Source organism: Phaenicophaeus curvirostris, chromosome 13 (genome assembly GCF_032191515.1).
Source record: "Phaenicophaeus curvirostris isolate KB17595 chromosome 13, BPBGC_Pcur_1.0, whole genome shotgun sequence".
NCBI lineage: Eukaryota > Metazoa > Chordata > Aves > Cuculiformes > Cuculidae > Phaenicophaeus > Phaenicophaeus curvirostris.
The window spans coordinates 13,333,998-13,354,578 of NC_091404.1; the positions used below are offsets into that span (position 1 = coordinate 13,333,998).

The following is a 20,581-nucleotide window of genomic DNA, read 5'->3' on the forward strand; positions in this document are numbered from 1 at the left end:
CTAAAGGTTTGCATTTGGCATTGTGGCTCGGCTATTTGAATCCAGAATTTGCAGGCAAGCTGTGAAGGAATGTTTTCACAAATTTTTACTTATTTATTCATCCCACCGCCTATGTTCCACAAAGACACTACACTCACACTTGCTTTTAGTTCCAAAGATAGAGTATTTTGGCATCCTTCCAGTTTCTGAAACAGAAGTCTCCTAGAGAACCTGCTGCACAGGGTGATAAAATACAATCTGATTTTACCTTCTTGTCTTTCAGATGCTGTCCCACGCACGTCTCAGTCCTTGGTCATGGCCAGAGGGAGCCATGCTGGGTAGCACTTGACTCAACAAAAAGTCCCACCAATTGAGGACAGAAAGTGTGTTCCACACCAGGGATCTCAAAGAACCATGGAAAAGAGCAGTTAGAAACGGAGGAGAGCAGTTAAGCAGCCAGTAAACCATCCTGTTGTCCTGGAGTAAGGTTTAGCCTTGTGTCCTCTTGCGTGTCCTTCGGGGGTGCCTGGGGAAGGTCACTTTGGTGGGTGAAGCAGGGAAATGCTTCAGAAAGGTTTTCAGTTGTCACTTGTTAAATTCCTCTTCTGGTGACGGCTTTGCTTTCATGACCTGCCCTTTCTGTGCCTGCCGTGTGTCAGTGGAAGGTATGTTTAGAAGCTGAAATTGCCATGCTGCTTAACCCCCCCGGCGCACTTTGGGGTTTTGTGTCTCCCGAGTTTAGATTCCAGCATGGAGAAGAAATAAGAGGCGGCTGGGGGCACAGAGGGAACCACGAGCAGGGTTGTTGGGTGAGTGACTGTAGGTGAGGCAGACAAGGTACCTGGGCAGTGGGCTCTGTGGCGAGGGGTAGGGAGGTAGTGGGGTCAGCTCTTGGGGTGTCAGGATCTGTGCCTGACAGGGAGCCCTGTAGGTACAAGATAAAGAGTGTGGGTAGGGGGGGTCGGGGTGGGACGAAGTGTGGGGGGGGGGGGCGGGGTGGGAGGAAGAGGGGGGGGTGTCAGAGTGGGATGAGGAGGGGTGGCAGGGTGTGAAGAGCAGGCGGCGAGGTGGGAAGAGGGGCGCATCAGAAGCAGAAGGTGAGGGGCGAGGAGGGCTGAGGAGCCCCGGGAGGTGCGGGGCAGGGGAAGTGGGTCGGGGTAAGGCGAGGAGGGCAGGGCGGGTGGAGGGCAGGGGGTGTTCAGCCGGGGAAGTGGGCAGGAGGCTGGGACGGGAGCCCGGGGGAGCCCGGGGGGCGGGAGATGCTGCAGCGGCCCCGCCCGGGCCGTGGGGCAGCGGCTCCGATAAAGGGCCGGGCGGCGGCCGCCACGGGCAGAGCGGCACCCGCAGCGGCCGCCATGGGGATGCTCAGCCTGCCCGGCTGCCTCTCCTGCGGGAAGAAGAAGGTGAGGTGGCCGGGGGTGGCTGGCAGGGGACACCTCTGCAGGCAGGAAGGCACCTGGGCAGGTGGGATACGGGGATACCTGGGCAGGTAGGAAAGCACCTGGACAGGTGGGATACGGGGATACCTGGGCAGGTAGGAAAGCACCTGGACAGGTGGGATACAGGGATACCTGGGCAGGTAGGAAAGCACCTGGACAGGTGGGATACGGGGATACCTGGGCAGGTGGGAGAGTGCCTGGGCAGGTGGGATACAGTGATACTTGGGCAGGTAGGAAAGCACCTGGACAGGTGGGATATGGGGATACCTGGGCAGGTGGGAGAGTGCCTGGGCAGGTGGGGTATGGGGATACCTGGGCAGGTAGGAAAGCACCTGGGCAGGTGGGAGGATGCCTGGGCAGGTGGGATACAGTGATACTTGGGCAGGTAGGAAAGCACCTGGGCAGGTGGGACATCGGGATACCTGGGCAAGTGGAATATGGAGGTACCTGGGCAGGCAGGAAAGCGCCTGGGGACGTGGGATATGGGGATACCTGGGCAGGTAGGAAAGCACTTAGGCAGGTGGGATATGGGGACACCTGGGCAGGTAGGAAAGTACCTGAACAGGTGGGATATGGGGGCACCTGCGCAGGTTGGAGAGTGTCTGGGCATGTGGGAAAGCACCTGGCCATGTGGGATAATAGGGGTTCCTGGGCATGTGGGGTAAGGGGACACCTGGGAAGGTGTGGAAGACCACAGAGAGGAATGGGTGCATCTGAGCAGGTAGGGTATAGAGGTGCCCTGGTAGGCATAGGAGCACTTGGGTAAGTAGGTCGCAGGTACCTGGGCACCTATGGGAGCACTGGGTGGGTGAAATGTGTTGCATCTGGCCAGATACAAGGTAATCTGGGCGGGTAAGATCCAGACAGGTACAGGAATATGAGTGCACTGGGGAAGATAAATAGAGGATGAGCTGGGGTGAGAACCTGGACAGGTATGAAAGTCACCTGGACAGGTTTTTTTAAAGTGGACATACAGATACGCACTGAGGTGAACATCTGAACAGTTATAGGAGTGTCTGGGCATGTGCAGGGGCAGAATGGGGGGTTCCCTGGAGGTGCTGTCCCCAGGAGCTGACAACACAGGGGACTAAGGTAGGAGCAGGGCAAAACTGGCCCTGAAGATCGTTTAGACTCTCTCATGGGACCCTCTCGAACAGATCCATGCTGTCCTGCCAGGGATCAGCTGGACTGGCAGCCCACCTGGCTCCTTCCACCCCGTCTAGCTGCCCTGCCCAGTGATGCCAAGGTGCTGCTCTGGACAGAGAAATGAGGATATGACTGCCCTGCTTGCCTATGTGGTGATCCTGAGCCTTCCTTCTTCTTCTCTTCCAAGGACTTCAGTTTGTCAAAAGAAAAAGATGCCCACGCCAGTGACAGCGATGAGAACTTGGAGCGTGGCAACTGGTCAAACAAAGCCGACTACCTGCTCTCCATGGTGGGCTACGCTGTGGGCCTGGGAAACGTCTGGCGATTTCCCTACCTCACCTACCAGAATGGAGGAGGTACCTGTATTGAATGGCAATGTTGGGTGGGAACATCTTGCTGTCCCCAGGAGAGAGGCTCCCTCTGGGCATGTTTTGGCAAAGCTGGATGTGAGCATCAGCCAGGAAAGTGGACAGTGCCTGCTGATGGGAATGGACTAAGAGGCTTATCCGTGCTTTTTTGGGTATTGGCTAAGGAGGGAAGTAGTGTTTTGTTTTAATCACAAACTTCCCTCTGAGAATTTCAGAACTTTTCTGATTTACTCATGACCGTCGTGCATCTTGTTGTCCATGTGCCAATATCCTCTGCTTACCTAAATAGCTGTTCTCCCTCCCCAGTGCTTACCTCCCTGATATGTTTATAGACAGTAATTGAATCCCCTCTGTACCTTTGTTTTGCCAGGCAAACAGGCTAGGCTGGAATAATTATCCAAGCTCAATAATTATCCCCATCCGATACTTGGGAAGTGCGAGGCAGAGAGCCTCTACTTGCTTACACAATGAACTAGGGGCAAAGACAAGTGGAGGGACTGCCTTCCCTGGCTGCTATTCCAAAGTTTTGCCTATGTGTCAGGTAACCACTGGTAATTAACGAGTAAATGCCAAGTAACTGCAGAGGACTTACTTACAGTCATAGGAAATCAAATTCTGGACTGTAAATGTAGCACAGCTCACACAGCTGCATGTGGAACACAAGGTGGCATTCTTGGCACAAAATTTCTCTTGGAGTGAGTTTGGCCAGGTTGGGTTACTTACAGTTTTGTTGAAGAAAATTGTGAAAACAAAATAAGTTGCAATGTTGACCCTTCTACTATTTTTTTTTTCCTACCTATGGCAGCAGAAAGCTTTGTAATTAAAGCATGTTCATGCTGCTGCTTGTATCCTACTTGCTGCCCCTTGATCATGATTGATAAAGACAACTGTTACATCCTTGTTTCGAAACACAGGAGTAATCCAGTTAATTCTGTTGGAATATTTACTTCCTTAAATTACAGCAGGTGTTTGCAGTTCCTTGCAGAACTGGGACCTTGATTGCTTTAAGTTCACTGAGAGTGAAGAAGATGGATTTCTGTGGGGATATCGGGTGATGTTTAGGAAACTTGTGCTCTCACTTGCCCTATTTTCTGTATGCACACAAAGAAGTGCCAGTCCCTTTCACAGAACAGGGCTCTCATTGATATCAGGTTAATATATACTTTAAATTGGCCTCGAACAAGAGCCATGCTGAGGTGCTGTTTGACACAGGAGGCAGCCAACCAGAGAAAATAATTCTCATGCTTTGATGTCCAGTAGCTACTCTAACAGGGCAGTTGCAAATCACGGCTAAGTACAAGAAGGAATAATTCTGTTCTTTTTTAAATTAAAAGCTGAAAGGTGAACTAGAATGCAGAGAAAGCCGATGGTGTCTACAGCATGAGCAATGGTCACGCTTGTATGAGAACAATATGTCTTCAATAGTTATTGTCAAATTATTTTTGTTCTACAAGAGAAGCCATCCTGTGTAAACCACCAGTTCTCTTGGTAATCTGTGCCTCTTCATTGTAGGTACTATTTAGTCATACAGAAAACAGGATTTACAAAAAAACCCTCTCTATTCTGCAAAAAGGAAAAAAATCCCCTTAGTGGGATATTTGAGGCAGGGGGGAAAGGGGAGTATAAAATGTGATAGAACTGTGGTGAATACTGAAAGATCGATTGTTTTCTCTGTATGTTTTTTTTTTTTTTACTTCTCTCAGGTGCTTTCCTAATCCCCTACACCCTGATGTTGGCCTTAGCTGGTTTGCCTTTATTTTTCATGGAATGTTCCCTTGGGCAGTTTGCCAGTCTTGGGCCAATTTCTGTCTGGAGAATATTGCCATTGTTTCAAGGTTGGTATTATGTTTACTTAGCTCCTTTTTATTTTAGTAATAACAACATGTGAATTAATGATTTCTTCACAAAGTTACTAATTCTGAGAAGCCAATTTCCTTGTAGAGAATATTCCAAATGTTACAAGGTCAGTATTATGTTCCCATGTAGATCTTCCTTATTATTTAATTAATAAACAGATTATAAACGGGTTATAAATTATGAGAGGGTTTATCAATGATTTTCCTGGTGTTATGCAGTACACCACCTTAACTGCAGCTGTCTAGGAAGAAGGAATTTACCCTGTTTGCTGTGTAAGGGAAAACCTCAGTTAAACACCTGAAACTGCATGCAACAGACTGAAAATCTTTTTTAGGAGTTAACTTTATTGCTGTTTCTATACACTTCACAGCCGATGTAGCTTGCAAGGCAGTTCCATGTTGGACAGACTAATTCTACATTTGGCTGCCTGACTTGGCACAGGCACATGGATCTGATTGTTTTATGCAAACACTGTGCATGTGTTCATCCAACTCACTGCCTTGGGAGTCATCTGCTGGTGTGGTAAAATAGGCTAGACTCTGACTTTGTAAAGCGAAGTGCCTCTTGTGATAAGAGAAATACTTACACTTCGTACTGGTAGTTTGCCTATTTCTATAAGGGTTTGAATTTCACAGGGAGATTTAAGTGTTTGGAAACAACTAAATACGTGCTTTACTCACTCCTATCCATCCAGGTCCTATGCTGATGAGTGTGAAGGACTATGCAATTGGTCTTATCCTCTTTGTCTACCAGAGAAATTAATGTAGGAACAATTTGTTTCTGATGCAATAAAGACTTTGCTTGACAACTTCTACAGAAACAAAAGGGATTACAGTCCAGCTGGTTGACTAAACATCTACTTGATTGCCAATCTCCGTTCTGCAGCACAAGCAACCTTTCATGAGAGCAGTGTATTTAACTTTAAAACAAAAGTCTATAGACATAGCAAATCTCTTGTATTTGTAAAGATATAAAATTAAGTATAGTCTCTAAAATGACTGGAAAATTTTGGCAGACTTTCCCAAACTCGTAGAACGCAGTTCATTTTAACAAAATGGCAAACAGTATTGTTGGCACATATTTACTGTTCTGTATTGCTTCCCATTTATTGGCAAACCCATTCATTACAATGTGCTCTTTAAAATGGTTTGGTCAGTCCTTGTATATTTTCTTTTATTTTCAAAGGTTCCGACTGGACTGGGTGAAAACAAAATATTGAATTTCTCTGTTAGACTTGGATTTAGAGACTAGTCCAATTTTCCTGTGGGCCTGATTCAAACCCTTTGTCAGAATCATATTTTAGATGATCAGTTTGGATCATATCCCTCATTTCATGGCTTTACCCTTTCCCTGTTAGGTTGCTGTTAAAAATTATTTTAAAAAGCTCACAGAAAACAACCTTAACTTCTTCCCAAGTAGCCTTTTAAAAGTCAAGCGAAGGGAATTTAGGTTTGGTGTGTTTTGGGTTTGTTTTTCTTTTTAACCCAGATTTGGGGTAGTTAAGACATTGTGTCTTTCTCTTTCCTAGGTGTGGGCATCACGATGGTCATGATCTCAACATTCGTGGCAATCTACTACAACGTTATCATTGCTTATGCACTCTACTACTTATTTGCCTCATTTCAAAAAATACTGCCATGGTCAGAATGCTTTTCCTGGGCAGATGAGTTCTGCAGCAAAACACGGATAGGTACTGTACTTATCAGATAAGGCTTAGTATTAGTGTTTTGGATAACTGTACTTTGTACTGTTTTCTGGGAGAAATTACAGAAGCATGACAACTACCCATGGTTTGAAAATTCCTTCCTGGAATTTTGTCTCTGAACATACAGAAGTGTTGCTTGTCTGCATCCCTGCAACCAGTTCTGGGTGCTGGGGAAATCTAGAATGCACTGGGCTGAAACCTCCTTGTTACAACCCCTTTTTTTCTCCTTTAAAATCTAAGGTTTCTTCTAGTACAGACAGTCCCCAGAAACATGGTGGTCCCATTTCATTAGGCTTCATGGCAAAGCAAATACCTTCCTACCTGAAGCAAGGCTTGCTGTAGCTTTTATTGGGGGTTCTTTCATTATCCCTTGCCTCCCTCATGGCTATGGTAATCCTGAGCACCAGTGAGGCACTGGTTTCATGCTTTATTAAATCTTTAGAACATATCTCCACGCTATTGTTCTTGATGTTTGGCAGCACATGTCCAGCCAAACACTTGCTATCTCGCCAGTTTCCATATCAGACCAGTTCAAGGCAAAAGGTGAAGCTGGTGAGATAATTAGTAGATAGCAGCTTGCAATGCGTTGCCAAGAGTTAATGTAACTGTAACCTCTTAGCCAGGTATCTGAAAATTAAGCCCTCTAATAATAACAGTAGGTTAAAGTTGCTAAAGGATGGTCTGTGTGTAACCTTGGTTTGGGACAAAGGTGTTCATAGAATGACCAAGGCTGCAATTGTAACTATCTTCAGTTTTGGTTTTTGCAAGCATCCTTGACAATATAAATTCAAGATGGAGCTGAGCACATCAGATTCTTAGTATTTACAGCCAAAGTCATAGTCACAGCTGCAAATGATAGTTCAGATTTGTTTCCAAATATTATTAGCAGGCAAACTGAAGCTGTAACTGTTTAGAAAACATATTTACTATAATAGTCTGATTTTTATAATAGCCATCACTGTGTTAACAATCCTTTTTTCTTGCTTGCTTGATTTCAGTAAGTGACTGCAACGCAACCTTAGATGGAGAAATTATTCATGCAAACTACTCATTCATCACAAGCAACAATCTCACATGTATTAATGGCACCATGAAGTACAAACCAGTGCAATTTCCCAGTGAGCAATATTGGAAGTAAGTAAATACTGTAAAGAAATTGCTAGAAATGCATTTATTATTCATTATGGTTTTGAATGTGCCTTGTATTTTTGTCTTATTTTGCTGTTCAGAAACAACCTAGTAGAGGTGAGTAAGCATGCAAATCTGTGCAGAAGGAACTTAAAATTTAATTGATGAGTGTGGGCTCTAAAAGGAATAATAGAAAAAGAAGAGAGAAGCAAATGAGTCAACCTGTAGTAAGCTGAAATGTACTGTAGCTTAAAGAATTCCTCCTCTTTGGAGTCTTGTAGGAACTGCTTAGCATCTTTATGTACAGCATATACTTTTTTTCGGGCTTTACCTTTTTCCAGTATGGGCCTGTTGTGAAATTGCCATTTCTTTAGCCACATGATTTCAATTTGCTTCATGTTCCTTGAATTCCTGGAAACCAATGATTCTTATGAGTCCTTCTCTTGCCATCATAATTTCATGGTTAACATGAAAAAGCTGAGGTAGGGTCTGATGAGAGGTGTATGGAGAGCTCAGGGCTGGTAGACTTTGAAAAGAGAGGGGAAAAAAATGTGGTTACATGCTCAGTTTTTCACTGTCAGTCATGCAGTTCTAATTGTACACCCATGGAAGCTGCTGCAGGGTCTTGTAATGTCTGTGGAAACCAGCTCACTTTCCTACAACAAGTGGCTTTAAGAGGAGGATTGTGCACTGTTGTTGCCCTCTTCTCATTGTGGTGTTTTGTGCTTTCAGTAAAGTGGCTCTTCAGCGCTCAAGTGGGTTGGACGAGACTGGTAACATTGTGTGGTACCTGGCTCTCTGCCTCCTCCTGTCCTGGGTGTTTATTGGAGCAGCATTGTTTAAAGGAATAAAGTCTTCTGGAAAGGTAAGATAGGAAGACCAAGTAGCATACTTTTGGCCTGATCCTGCCCATACAACCAGCAGTTGGACTCGGGGAAGGTTAGCACAAGGAAGGATGCAGTCCTAACTCGCTACCCTTTGCTGGACTCAGCATTAGACTTTCTTCTCCTTGGCTTCATAACTGTTAACGTAAAACATGAGTAAGGTGTTAATTATGCAGGGATTATTTAACACATGGAACTCCCAGCTCCACCAGTGCTGCCATGTGTTTGGGGATCTTGCTGTCATGCAGGTGATGCCAGCTGAGTTTTGGCACTCACCTGGCCTGTTATGATGGACATGAGCATGTGACCGCATATGCGCGCACACGCCCTGGGAACACCCGGTAATTATTTGCACCTCCAGACTAGCTGAGATATTTGGACAATACAGGTCAAGTCCTGTAAACGGATGTGTGTGTGCAGGTTCCTGTCAGATTGTGAAATGTTGTTTGCGCTCAAGATTTCAAGCTACATTTAGACTTTTAGGGACCAGGTCCACAAGTGCTTGTTCTCAAACTCTGGCACTGCTGAGCTCTCTTTTCCCTGTGCTGAAACACAGCTGCCTGGAGTTTTCCTTGGGCTAGGTTGGCTCCTCTCCAGTTTTCAGGCAGGCTGAATGTCATTCTTTCCTGCCTGAGGCCCTTTTTCTTGTTTAGTTCCTTCCTCCCCATGCTCCTTTCTTCCCTCCATGTCGCATCTCTACTGCTTACTTGTTCAGTCCCTGTTGCCTTCATTCTTTCTCTCACCCTTTCTACACTGATTTTTTTTCCCTTCAGTTTCTTCTGTCATTGTGCCTTTCTGTGATTCCCTGCTGCCTTGCTTCCTTTCCACAGTCTGATGTCTCTTCCTATTCTCCTTTCTATTTGGAGCTTTCTGCCCTCTGTCTCAGTGCTTCAGGGTGGAGCATCTGTGCTTTCCCAGTTGTTCTGCCAGCTCCTCTTAAACTTGCATTCTTTGGGTTCCTGGCAATTGGCTCTTCCTGTTGTCACTTCTCTTCTGGCATGAAGGTAAGCCTCTTTGAGGAGTAAGGTAAGACTCAAAAGAATCTTGCTGAGTAGGAACAAGGCAAAGATGAAAAGCAGAGAGAGTTGATTATTCTGGACAAATATGAAGGAGGTCTTCAGAAATGGCAGACTCGCCATATGATGGTGCAATGCTTGGTGTAACCAGCAGTATCAGGTTAATTACCTGTCTGCGTAACACAGAAACTAAGACACAAAAAACAAGAATCTTACTGAACATAGCTTGCATGATAATAGCACTGCTTCTGGCATGGATCCCGTTGTGCTAGAAATTGTGTAGACAAATAACAAAAAAGACCTGTGTCTGAAAGAATCTAGAAGTCCTAGTTGCCAGTAAAGAAAGCTTCCAGCACTGCATAGCAAGACACCTCTGGTGTAGTTGAGTCCAGACCTTGATAGAGCAGTAAATCACATCAGAAAAAAAAACATCTTTGAAAGTGGTCAAGTGCTATCTGGAAGGTGGATATGTGGTTTGGGCCTTCTGCTTCTGCTGGAATGCAGCTCCAGAACTGGCTAAGCCAGATGGTTTAGTCCTTGGTATGTGTTCGCTTCCCTGGTCACCTGTTTTTCATTTGTACCAGAAGACCTTAGCCTAAAACTTGGCCATTCCTCCTGCTTAGAGGTCTGTGCACCTTCTTGCATCTAATGTGTCTCCTTGCCCTTCTTTTTGCAGGTAGTCTACTTTACTGCACTCTTCCCGTATGTCATCCTGCTTATCTTGCTTGTGCGAGGTGCCACCCTGGAAGGTGCTCTGGATGGCATTGAATACTACATTGGGAAACAGTCCAACATCACCAAGCTGATGGAGGCAGAGGTGAGAGGTAGTGTCAGCCTCAGAAGCATAACATGCTTCTGTTGTTCTATGGGCTTGTCACTTACAGAACAACTTTGTTTTCATTCTGCTACAGCAGAGCCAGAAGTTCTCATTCTTGCAACCACATTCTGGTTCTCCTTATTCATTGGCACAGTGAAAAGATTCATATCTCTGTGACCCACATATGTGAACCTATTGAATCTCTTTTACAGGGTTAGCCCAATAAGATTTAAATGTTTGGTAACATACTTTGGATGCAACCTTCAGAAATCATAGAAAATATTTTTTTGCTCTTGAGATTGCAAGATCACCAACATGCTATATTCTACCTACTGAAAAATTAATATGAAATAGAATTAGCTGTGCAGGCTAAATGTAGAAAAACCTTGGAGCTCCAGTAGAGGGCAGACTTAGATGTTTATGATACACGCTATAAGTAATACATAATTTTTATGTTCTTATTTCTGGTAGGTTTGGAAAGATGCAGCCACCCAGATATTCTACTCCTTGTCTGTGGCATGGGGTGGGCTTGTTGCTTTGTCATCGTACAATAAGTTCCATAACAACTGCTACTCAGATGCCATTATAGTTTGCGTAACCAACTGCCTCACCAGTGTATTTGCTGGGTTTGCGATATTCTCTATCTTGGGACATATGGCATATGTGTCTGAGAGACCTGTCTCGGAGGTCGTGGATTCAGGTAGGCTGTTCATCGTGCTGTTAGTATCACAACTTGCTTTGACCAAGGCATGATAATAACCTCCTTCCTTCCATTACTTTCAGGATTTGATCTGGCATTTGTAGCCTACCCAGAGGCTCTCTCCAAGTTACCAGTTTCTCCTCTGTGGTCCTTCTTGTTTTTCTTCATGCTATTGCTCTTGGGCCTTGACTCTCAGTTTGCAACCATAGGTGAGTGGGGTTTTAAGTAACTCGTGGCTTTTCAAACGAGTATTTCCTTTCTTAATTGTGCTGCTCAAACTCCATACTTCTTCCTTTGCAGAAACACTTACAACCACCATACAAGATGTATATCCCAAAGTGATGAAAAAGTTAAGAGTCCCTGTAACCCTGGGTCTGTGCATATTGCTCTTCTTTCTTGGTCTTGTCTGTGTTACTCAGGTAAGAGAAATTATTTTTTGGATGTGGGTTTAGTTATGCTGCAAGCGATGCACTCAAATCAAGATACCCTTTACAACTCTTCCTGTTTGCATGGATTGATCTGAGAGGATCTTAAATTCTGCCACTGTGCCTTGCCATGCAAATAAGAAATTCCCATAGGGAATCTTGAAGAACCAAAGGTTTTCTGTGATTATTGAACTGAGATGTGCTTTTAAATAGAAAGCCTGTACAAAGCCTGTGAACCATCAACCTGATTTATTGCTCCTCAGTTCAGGAGGTTATTTGTTTAATCTTGAGGATACACATGCAGCGTGTCTGCAGCCCTATAGGTACTGGTAATAGATGCTGATGAGATCTTTTTGTTCAGAACTGGCTACCAAACAACACAGGATTTGAGAACTTGCCAATTCATACCATAAAAAGCCTCCTATTACCTCTCAAGCATGTGTAGATTATATGGTTACTTCTCCTGTGCATGTGTGTGTATATATACATATACACACATGTATGTATACATGCATAAAAGGAATTTTTATGTATACCATGTAAAATTTCTTAAGAAAATTGCTTTTAAGGATATAAAAATTCATTGCAGTGGCTCAATCTAGAAATGCAAATTTATGTGTACCATTAGATTGAGAATGTGAAGATAATTGGGGTGAATAGACAGTTGTATCGTCAAACAAAGCACATAAATTATGAAACACGATGGCAGGAAAGCTTGCAAAGGATGTAATATACAAGAGTATAAAATGGCTTAAAGCTTTTTTTCCTGCTTTGTGATCCTGTTATTGCATGCTGGTGTTTAAAACTGTGTTTAAATCATGTTGAAAACTTACATGTTTATACAAGCCTACCAGAACTAATAACTGCTATAGCTGTTGCTGTAGCTCAGTATTAAAACTTCAGCATCAGCTTTAATACTGTAAGTTCAAAGTTTAAATCTTGCTCTCAGCTGTTTATATATACTCTGCATATACATTTGTCTCGTTATTGAAGTAGAGATCTACAGTATTTTGTCAGGTGTGCATTTCAACTTGACACGGAAATTATGTTCACTGACGTGTACTTAACCTAGAGAACTGGAAATATAAAAACCTCAGGGTTGGTGATTAGTTAAACCGGCTTGAACAATGCAACTTAATTTATTTGCATAAAGGTGTTACTGGGACTGGGTTAATTTTTACTTTTTTATTGTTTGTTCTATAGGCAGGAATTTACTGGGTTAACCTAATAGATCACTTTTGTGCTGGATGGGGAATCCTTATTGCAGCTGTCTTGGAGATAATAGGCATCGTCTACATTTACGGTAAATTACTTGCATTGAAAATCCATGATTGGACTATACACTCCCAGGCACGGTGTATATTAAACACTAATTACCACAATAAAGCATTTATAACTTAACTGACAGAAAAGCTTAAACTGTTACTACCGAACTGGAGAAACTGACCTTGACAACTGCGTTTCTTCAACCCCTTTTAAGTAACCACACCTGTAAGGGAGGAATCTGCTTTACAATGCACCCTACAATTGTCTCTCAACAGGAGGAAACAGGTTCATTGAGGACATTGAAATGATGATTGGAAAGAAGAGCTGTTTATTCTGGCTGTGGTGGAGAATATGCTGGTTTTTCGTTACTCCTGCTCTATTAATGGTGAGTGGAGATAACAATTGTGTTAGTGTTACAGAACTTAGTTTGATATTGAAGAGGTTTTTCAAGTGAAGATTCAGGGTTGTATGCTTAGGCTGTATGTAGAAAGTTGGGGTGTAGCTGTGCCACTGAAGCAAACTATGTGCTATCTATACTTTGTGATATGTTCCATTCCTCCTTGGGCCTTGTCCAAGAGAGCCTGGACCTTCAGATCAGTTGGTAGTGAACTGAGTCTAAACTCTCAGGAGTAACACAGAGCAACCAGATTGTCCATTTTAACAGTTGGATTATCTTCGTTTCAGACTGTGAGAAAATGTTTTGAGAACCTAGTTTTTTTCCCCCTTTGAGGGAAATCTCATTTTCAGGACAGATCCTTGGCTTTGGTTTGCTCTTTAGAAATCTGGCTGTTCCCCTATCTAATAGACTTTGGCGTCCTGTTATGTGCATCTTGTATTTTTCATTACTCCCGTACTTCTAATTTTGACTGTAGATCTTTGAATTACATGTTTGTGAGAGAATTCATTAACATCCCAAATCCCAGAACAGTGTCAAGTCACTCTGGCTAGCACATTACCTTTAATCTGTCCAGACTGCTGTTTAGAAAGTGCTGCTCCTAAAATATCTTATTTCTGCTGCAGTATTTGCCAATGTTAGAGAGAATGTGAAGAATCTTAGATTATTTACTGTATTCCTGTAAATAAAAGAATCTGGGAACATATAAGACATACAGAGAAAGGTACTGGGCTCATCCAACAACATAGATTCCCCAACATAACATTTCAACAGAACACAGACATCGACTTCTGCTTAAATACGTCTATACTTAAAGTGTTAGGGTGCAATGGTGTCTTTCAGCCCTGTCCTTCAGTGTTACTCTTGGGCCCAAATCCTGCACAACCATTCTCACACTCAGAAAGCAAGCAGGAACTGTGCAGGATTTGTAGATAGCCCCTCCACCTTTTTTAACAAACTTGGAATTATGGTGCAAGTTCAAGTTAGCTGGAAATCTGACTTTCTTTCTGAATATTTTTTGCCATTTCTATAGGCAATTTTGGTCTGGTCCTTTGTCACATTTTCACCTCCCTTTTATGGCTCGGTACCATACCCAGCCTGGGGAACTGCTGTTGGCTGGTGCATGATTATCTTCTGTGTCATCTGGATTCCCGTCGTCGCTGTTCTAAAAATAGTTAAAGCTGAAGGAAACCTTTGTCAGGTAAGGACACAAAAAAGCAATCATAACTTCAAATCTTGCTTTATTTGGCGTTATCAGGAACTCCTCTGCTCTCATCACAAAAACATGTTCAGTACTTTGAGGTGTTCATTAATTGGACTTGTAGACTGAAACATATCTCTATTAGTTGCTCAAGAGGCAAATTTACCCCACTATGTTCTAAAAAGAAGACAAGTTCTAATTCTCTGGAAGGACATCCACACATTCAAGGGTGATATTCATAGGTTTTTTTGTTCTTGCTTTAAAATCTGTGAAGAATTTCTATCACTTTCTATCTTCATATAATTTCCTAGAGTTTTGCTTCCAATTCAACACAGAAACAGCAAGTGCAAGATCCAAGCTATGCTCTTCTTGCCAATCTTTGGCAAAGAGTCCTGTTGGTCACAGCTTTCCCTGCTTCTTTGGTTTCACTGTCCAGAATCTACTGAACCCAAAGACATTTGGAATGGTTTTGAAAAACGTTGGTGATTTGTTTGCTGTTTGTTGAGTTGCAGGGCATATCTAGAGTTACAGCTTTATAGAACTTTAAAAATAGTCTAGACTAAGGTAAGTCTTAACAGCTCTTGTTTTTGCTTTCCAGCGCATTGTAAGCTGCTGCAGACCCAGTGCAAACTGGGGCCCCTACCTGGCATGTCACCGAGGAGAAAGATACAGCCATGTTGTAGATCCCGAAAAGGAAAAAGAACACGAGATTCCTACTGTGTCTGCCTTCGTATATACTCAACAATGAGATGGTCGTTTGGATGACAGATTTTTAACATGTGGTTTTCCCCTTTAACTATTAGAAAGTGACAATGCAAAACAACAACAATAAGCAAATCAACATTCTGCCCTTCAAAGCCCAAACCCCAAGGGAAAGTGAGCTCTATTATTTATTTTTATTGCTGTATGTTTGGGGAAGAACACGTAATTTAAATACTGAGCTCTCCTGAGATATTTCGATTGAGAGGTCAGGAAAATGTGTTGCAGGATCCCCAGGCTGAGGGACTGGGCATGCTTAACCCCATTCAACCGGTGTCCAGCTGGGCTGCAGATACAGGTATGGAAGAGAATAAAGACACATTCTGGTGCTCCCCAGCAACAGGAAAATTGATAAAAAAGGTGCTATGCTTGCGTGCCTTGAAGTGCTATGGGCAGTTAGTACTTTCTGCTGTGCTTTGCCATCCGCAGTGGTGTGCAGTCAGCAGAGAGGTGAATGGATGTGCTGCTGCCTGGCACTGTAGCTCAGGGAACAGGAATAATTTTACTCTGTGTAAGCCTTGCTCAGTGCTGTGAGGCTGCTCAGGATTTGATGTTGAGTAGTGTGTGTGTGTGTTTTCTCTGTGCATCTAAATATTGAGAGGTGAAAAATTGCCACTGAAGAAAATAAGGCCTTAAAGTGATGAAAAACAGACTTCTCTTTATTTCTCGTTATTCCCCTTGGGATCCCCCAAAAGCCACCTCCTGTGTTGTGCCCCATGCTCAGCATCCCTCTGTCTATAATTTAAAAATTCTGTGTTTCCATATTCTGTCATTAGGACCTGCAGAACGAAATAGTAACTGTTGATTTCTGATTTGTCTGTTCTCTTACAGTAAGGCTTTACCTATCAGTTTGTTCTCTGCATCTTTTACTAAGCTTGGCTTTTCCCTTCCAAAGGAGATCCAAAGTGCTTTTTAAAGATTCAGTGTTATCGTAGAGCCAAAAGGAGCAGAACCCCAAGTGAGGGTTACAGTTGTCTTGTAGTGCTATTACTCTAAAAATTGCTGAAATCATGAGATTATTGAAAAGTTAGGAGGTTTATAATGTATTTGGGAACACAGACTTATAGTCTACCTAGGTACTGGTGGGTTAAAAGAACCTGCCTTCACTCCCAGTACAAGTGAATTCTTGATAAAGGAAGAAAGACCCGTGGATTGAATGAATGTATTTTGTGTGATGAGGAATGTCTCTCTGTGACTGTGATAATGGTTCCTTGGGAACAATGCAGCAGGGTTCCCAGCTGTCACTTCCTCTCAGGGCATCGTCACTCCTGGACAGGAAGGAATGTGGATAGTGGCTTGTTGCCCAAGCTGCATACCTTGGTATATGTTTTATACTGGTGTTTTTTGTCACAAATCAACACTTTACGGCAAATAAAATGTCATTTTCTGTTTTTAATGGTTTTGGAGCTGGAAAATGAGATTTATCCCTTTGAATGGCATTGGGGGACGTAGTTGGTGGGAAGTATCATCAACTCTTCTGTGATGCTAAGACTTTGAGAGACTGAACTGGAAAGATTCAATCTCCAGAAAGGCTTTTCGTATAGAAGTTAGGATCTAGTACAATAGCCCTGTTTAGGAGCAGGCCCAGAAAATACTGAAAGTAGAATGGGAATATATAAAAAGGACTGTAAGATTAGAGCCTGTAGCAGAAGCTCGTGAAGAGGACTCCTTTGGTGTACTCTAGCTGCTCTAGAGTCATGGCCTAGCCACAAACCATCAGAAAGCAGTGCTGTCACTGGCACTTGTGCAGAAAGACTGGGAGCAGGAGGGAGGCTGAGCTGCAAAGCTGTTGCTTATCTCTGAATACACCATCCATTGGAGTTGCCAAAGTGGGCAGCGGTTCATACCTGGGAAGGGATGGTGTGTTGGAAAGAGAAGTTAGTCAAGTAATGAGTGAGAGAGATCCTTGAGGTGGTTAGAAAACCTTTGGTTTGATCCAGCTGTCCTGGAGAGCAAACCTTGGACTAGCTGATTCGTATTTGCAAACTTATTTACAAGAAAATGCAGATTGTTGCCAAGAGAAACTTATTGAATTTTCTCTTATGCATGCTCTGCCAGACATAAACAGAGCATACATTCAACAGAGCATAAACAGTTTCATCTGGATGTCTCCCTGTAGTGCACAATCTCCTGCATTCCAGACATTTGTTATTTCTTCTCAAGCAATAGGGAAAGCAGAACTTCTTCTGGTGCAGACTTTCTTACTGCACCCAAAAAGCAGGGAAAGTGTGATGAGCCTGTGCTCTACCATGTGAAACAAGTAGCAAACACCAATGACGTATGCTCCCCTTCCTGGGAAGGATAAATTTTTGCCACCAGTGTTAATAAAAATAAAGAAAGATAATTCTCTTTAGAAGATGATCATGGGGTTTGCAAGAAAGCAGAGAGCTAATCTTCACCACCACCACCTAAAGCAGATACAAAGAAGAAAGGAAGAAAAAGGAAAAAATAACAATAGAAAAAAACCCAATTAAAACAGGCATGCAAGGCTCTAACCTTCCTGTCGCTGACCTTGCAGAATGAGAACACTCAGTCGCTGAGCTAAGCCTTGGCCAAGAGCCACTGCCACCAGGGCCATCAGGCATGGGAGGCTATCCAGCAAAGGACAGGACATGTGTGCAACCCCTGGGGCTCATTTTGTAATTCATAGTAATGTTGTGACCTCCCATGCAGTTCTTCAGTTCTCTGAAAACTGCCATTGCCGCAAGACAAACACCGCTTCACGGTGATGAGAAATGCAGCGATTCTCTCTGTGAATGAGAGTTCAGTACAGAGGATGCTCTGCCTCTGCTAGGAGCATCCAGATGGTGGGGTTGGTCACTGTGGGATGGTGATTCCTTCTGCGCTAGCACTAGAGAGTATCTTGCTGGCCAGAAAACTGCAGTTATGATAGAAGCTGGAAAACTGTATAGAACTGGCTAGTGCTGTACTTCATCTATTAAGATGTAATTTTCTGACTTCAAACCTTATACTTTTATGAAATATGAATGCGTTTTCAATTTCTCCTTCATTTCACCTTACTGAGGACTATAGGTGGTGTTTGAAATGTGCTTTCACTGGAGATGAAAGAGGCGAACTAGCCTTGTTTTCTGTGGCTTTCCTTAACAGGCTTGGCTGCAGGCATATAGATCCCCAAATTGCTGCCCAGTGCGCTGGGGTACAAATCAGAGCAGCAGCAGGGGTTACTCTGCTCTTGCTGAACCCCAGTGGTCAGTTTTAGTTCTAGAATGTATAAGCTAGTCACTTCTGGGCCAAGACACTATCTTCAATACAGAGAATCAAGGTATTTCTACATTTAAACTCCATTGCAGCAACATATCAACTCCATTTACTGTCGAAAGTGTTGCTTAATGGCTCCAGTACAAATGAGGGTCCAGCTACAGACTTCCGAGCTGGTTGCAACAACAGAGTCACCTTTTCATTCTGGAAGTGATGAGTGGTTTGGCCACGGTAAGCTAGAAAATAGAACCTGTCGCTGGAAGACAGATGAGGGCAGCATTTCCCTGTAATGTCAGGACATGCGTGTTCCTCTGAATAGTTTTTCACCTTCTGTTGGCTGTTAGTGTCTTAGCTTCTTCCAGAGGAGCCTTGCCAAATGTTCTGGTGCTTCATATGAAATTTGGGGCACGCATTGCTTGTGAAGTATGCAGAAAGTAGTGGAAAATACAGAGTTGGTCTTTGAGAATCTGAGAACTCATTTATGTTAAAGAGGTTTTCTCTCCTTTTTTAATGGCTTATTTAGCATAGTTTGTTAGTTTTTTTTAAATATCTGTATACTGCGAATTTGTTGTTTCCTTGGGTTGTTTTAAAGGGAGGAATGGCCATCGTAGCCCATGGGGAACTTCACTGTTGAAGCCGGAGGGCCACCGTAAACGAGGAGATGTCCTGCTACTGTGTTTTTTCTGTGCTGGTGCTGTTCCCTCTTTCTCTGTTCTTGTCTTTCTTATGTCACAGCCAGGCCTGGGATGACATTGAACTGTCAGGACAGTCTGGGAAGCCTCCAGCTGATGCTGTTGGTCGTGGAAGGTTTTCCCTAAATAACCAACTCTGCTCATTGCACCTACCAACAGTGTAAGCAGACCACGAGGTAGATCTCCTAGTATTCTTGGGGTGTTTTGAGTTCAGTTCACTCCTGTATGCTAGATAAGAGCCACGGCAGTCTCACAGCCAGAGTTACTCTGTAAGATCAAATCAGCAGTGAGTAAACCCCCTCTCTCATCTCACTGCAGTGCTGCAATGGATGAGTTCATATTTCATCTTTTGGACATTTAGCTGAAAGTTGGATTCTGTGGTCCTGCTTAACATGCGACAGCACTGATCCAGCACTCCTCTTGCTCGTCCACAGTGCTAAGATTCATTACCCTGCATGTATCAGCTCTTGCCAGGGAAATGTTGAAAAATGAGGCCTGGTTCAGGTAATGAAATGATCTCCCTCTCACATCTGATTACATTGCTGCTTATTATTTCCTCAGTGTGTAATTTTGCTTCCCTGGAAACTTGTTTTGTAAACACTAATGACTGTGCAGTTATGGCCCAAAGTTAACTTTCCCAGCAGTGCTGCAGCAGCCTGGTGAGCTGTGTGGCCTGGCTGCATTACCACGTGTGCTTCGTTAGCTAATTTGAGGATGGAGACAGCCCCTGCCCTTTACTGAATAGCGCAGGGAACAACACCAGGAAAGGTGAAGCCCTTGGCAACCGTCATGAGCAGCTTATACCTTTTGTTCAGGTATCAGTGCTGTGATTTAGCCTATGTAACTGCCCTTCTTCTCTGGCACTGAGTTTCTGAGAGAGATACCTTCCAGGATTTTCTCCGTTTGTAACTGGCTAGCCAAGAAAAATACACATTCCTCTCATTTCTTCCTTTGTTCTTTTTCTTCTTGAGTAACTAGAGCAGTGGAGGCTATTACAGACATCTCACATGAGGAAACTGGAACTTTTTTCTCCCTACTTGAATAGCTTTACTTGTACATCTTAGCATCTCACCTGCTTTTTCCACAGCAGCGCCCGCTTGGCAGCCTGGTATCACTGTAAGTTAAATGCAGCCAGAAATCCTCATCCTTAGCCTCAAAGAGATGACCTTACACTCCATGCTCTTTATCCCATTTCTACAACATAAGCTCTTGAGGTCATTCAGTTTTCCTATATGTTCTTCTCGCTAACCTCTATGTGAAACAAGTGGCACCATTCCCACTTCAGCCACTTCATTCTCCAATTTACCTTTTTTCAGAATATCCAGCTCTCCTAGCATAGCATTTGTACCTGTGAGACACATTTTGCTGAATTCTAAGCAAACAAGAGCTGATCACCTAATGTAGGTACCACACTGGAAACATGTTATATATCTATGATAAGCTTTATTCTTGAACAAAGTCCTTTTTAAGTAAGACAGCTCATTGCAATGGCTTGATGTTTCCATGACACAGAGTCCAGAAAATGCAGGACAGCTTTGTGTTATTGTAGAAGTGAAGTCCTATTTATGTAGGATGTACAAACAAGA

General features: G+C 43.4%; 1 protein-coding gene and 1 long non-coding RNA gene across 2 annotated transcripts in view; one reads left to right on the top strand and one right to left on the bottom strand.

Moving 5' to 3' along the window:
• The window catches only part of LOC138726052 (uncharacterized), a 26,511-nt gene continuing 5,930 nt past the window's right edge, over window positions 1-20,581 (bottom strand). Inside the window, exons 2-4 of the long non-coding RNA XR_011338345.1 lie at window positions 7,954-8,148; window positions 248-382; window positions 1-59 (exon numbers count right to left, since the gene is read on the bottom strand). This is a non-coding gene — a long non-coding RNA (uncharacterized lncRNA). The remainder of the gene's footprint in view (window positions 60-247; window positions 383-7,953; window positions 8,149-20,581) is intronic.
• Window positions 1,300-15,864, top strand: SLC6A14 (solute carrier family 6 member 14). Its single transcript, XM_069867443.1, has 14 exons — window positions 1,300-1,382; window positions 2,752-2,920; window positions 4,636-4,767; window positions 6,318-6,479; window positions 7,493-7,628; window positions 8,355-8,487; window positions 10,199-10,339; window positions 10,811-11,039; window positions 11,123-11,248; window positions 11,340-11,458; window positions 12,668-12,767; window positions 13,006-13,115; window positions 14,158-14,325; window positions 14,924-15,864. The coding sequence occupies exons 1-14, from the start codon at window positions 1,335-1,337 to the stop codon at window positions 15,071-15,073; spliced, it is 1,923 nt and encodes a 640-aa protein (XP_069723544.1). The 5' UTR covers window positions 1,300-1,334; the 3' UTR covers window positions 15,074-15,864.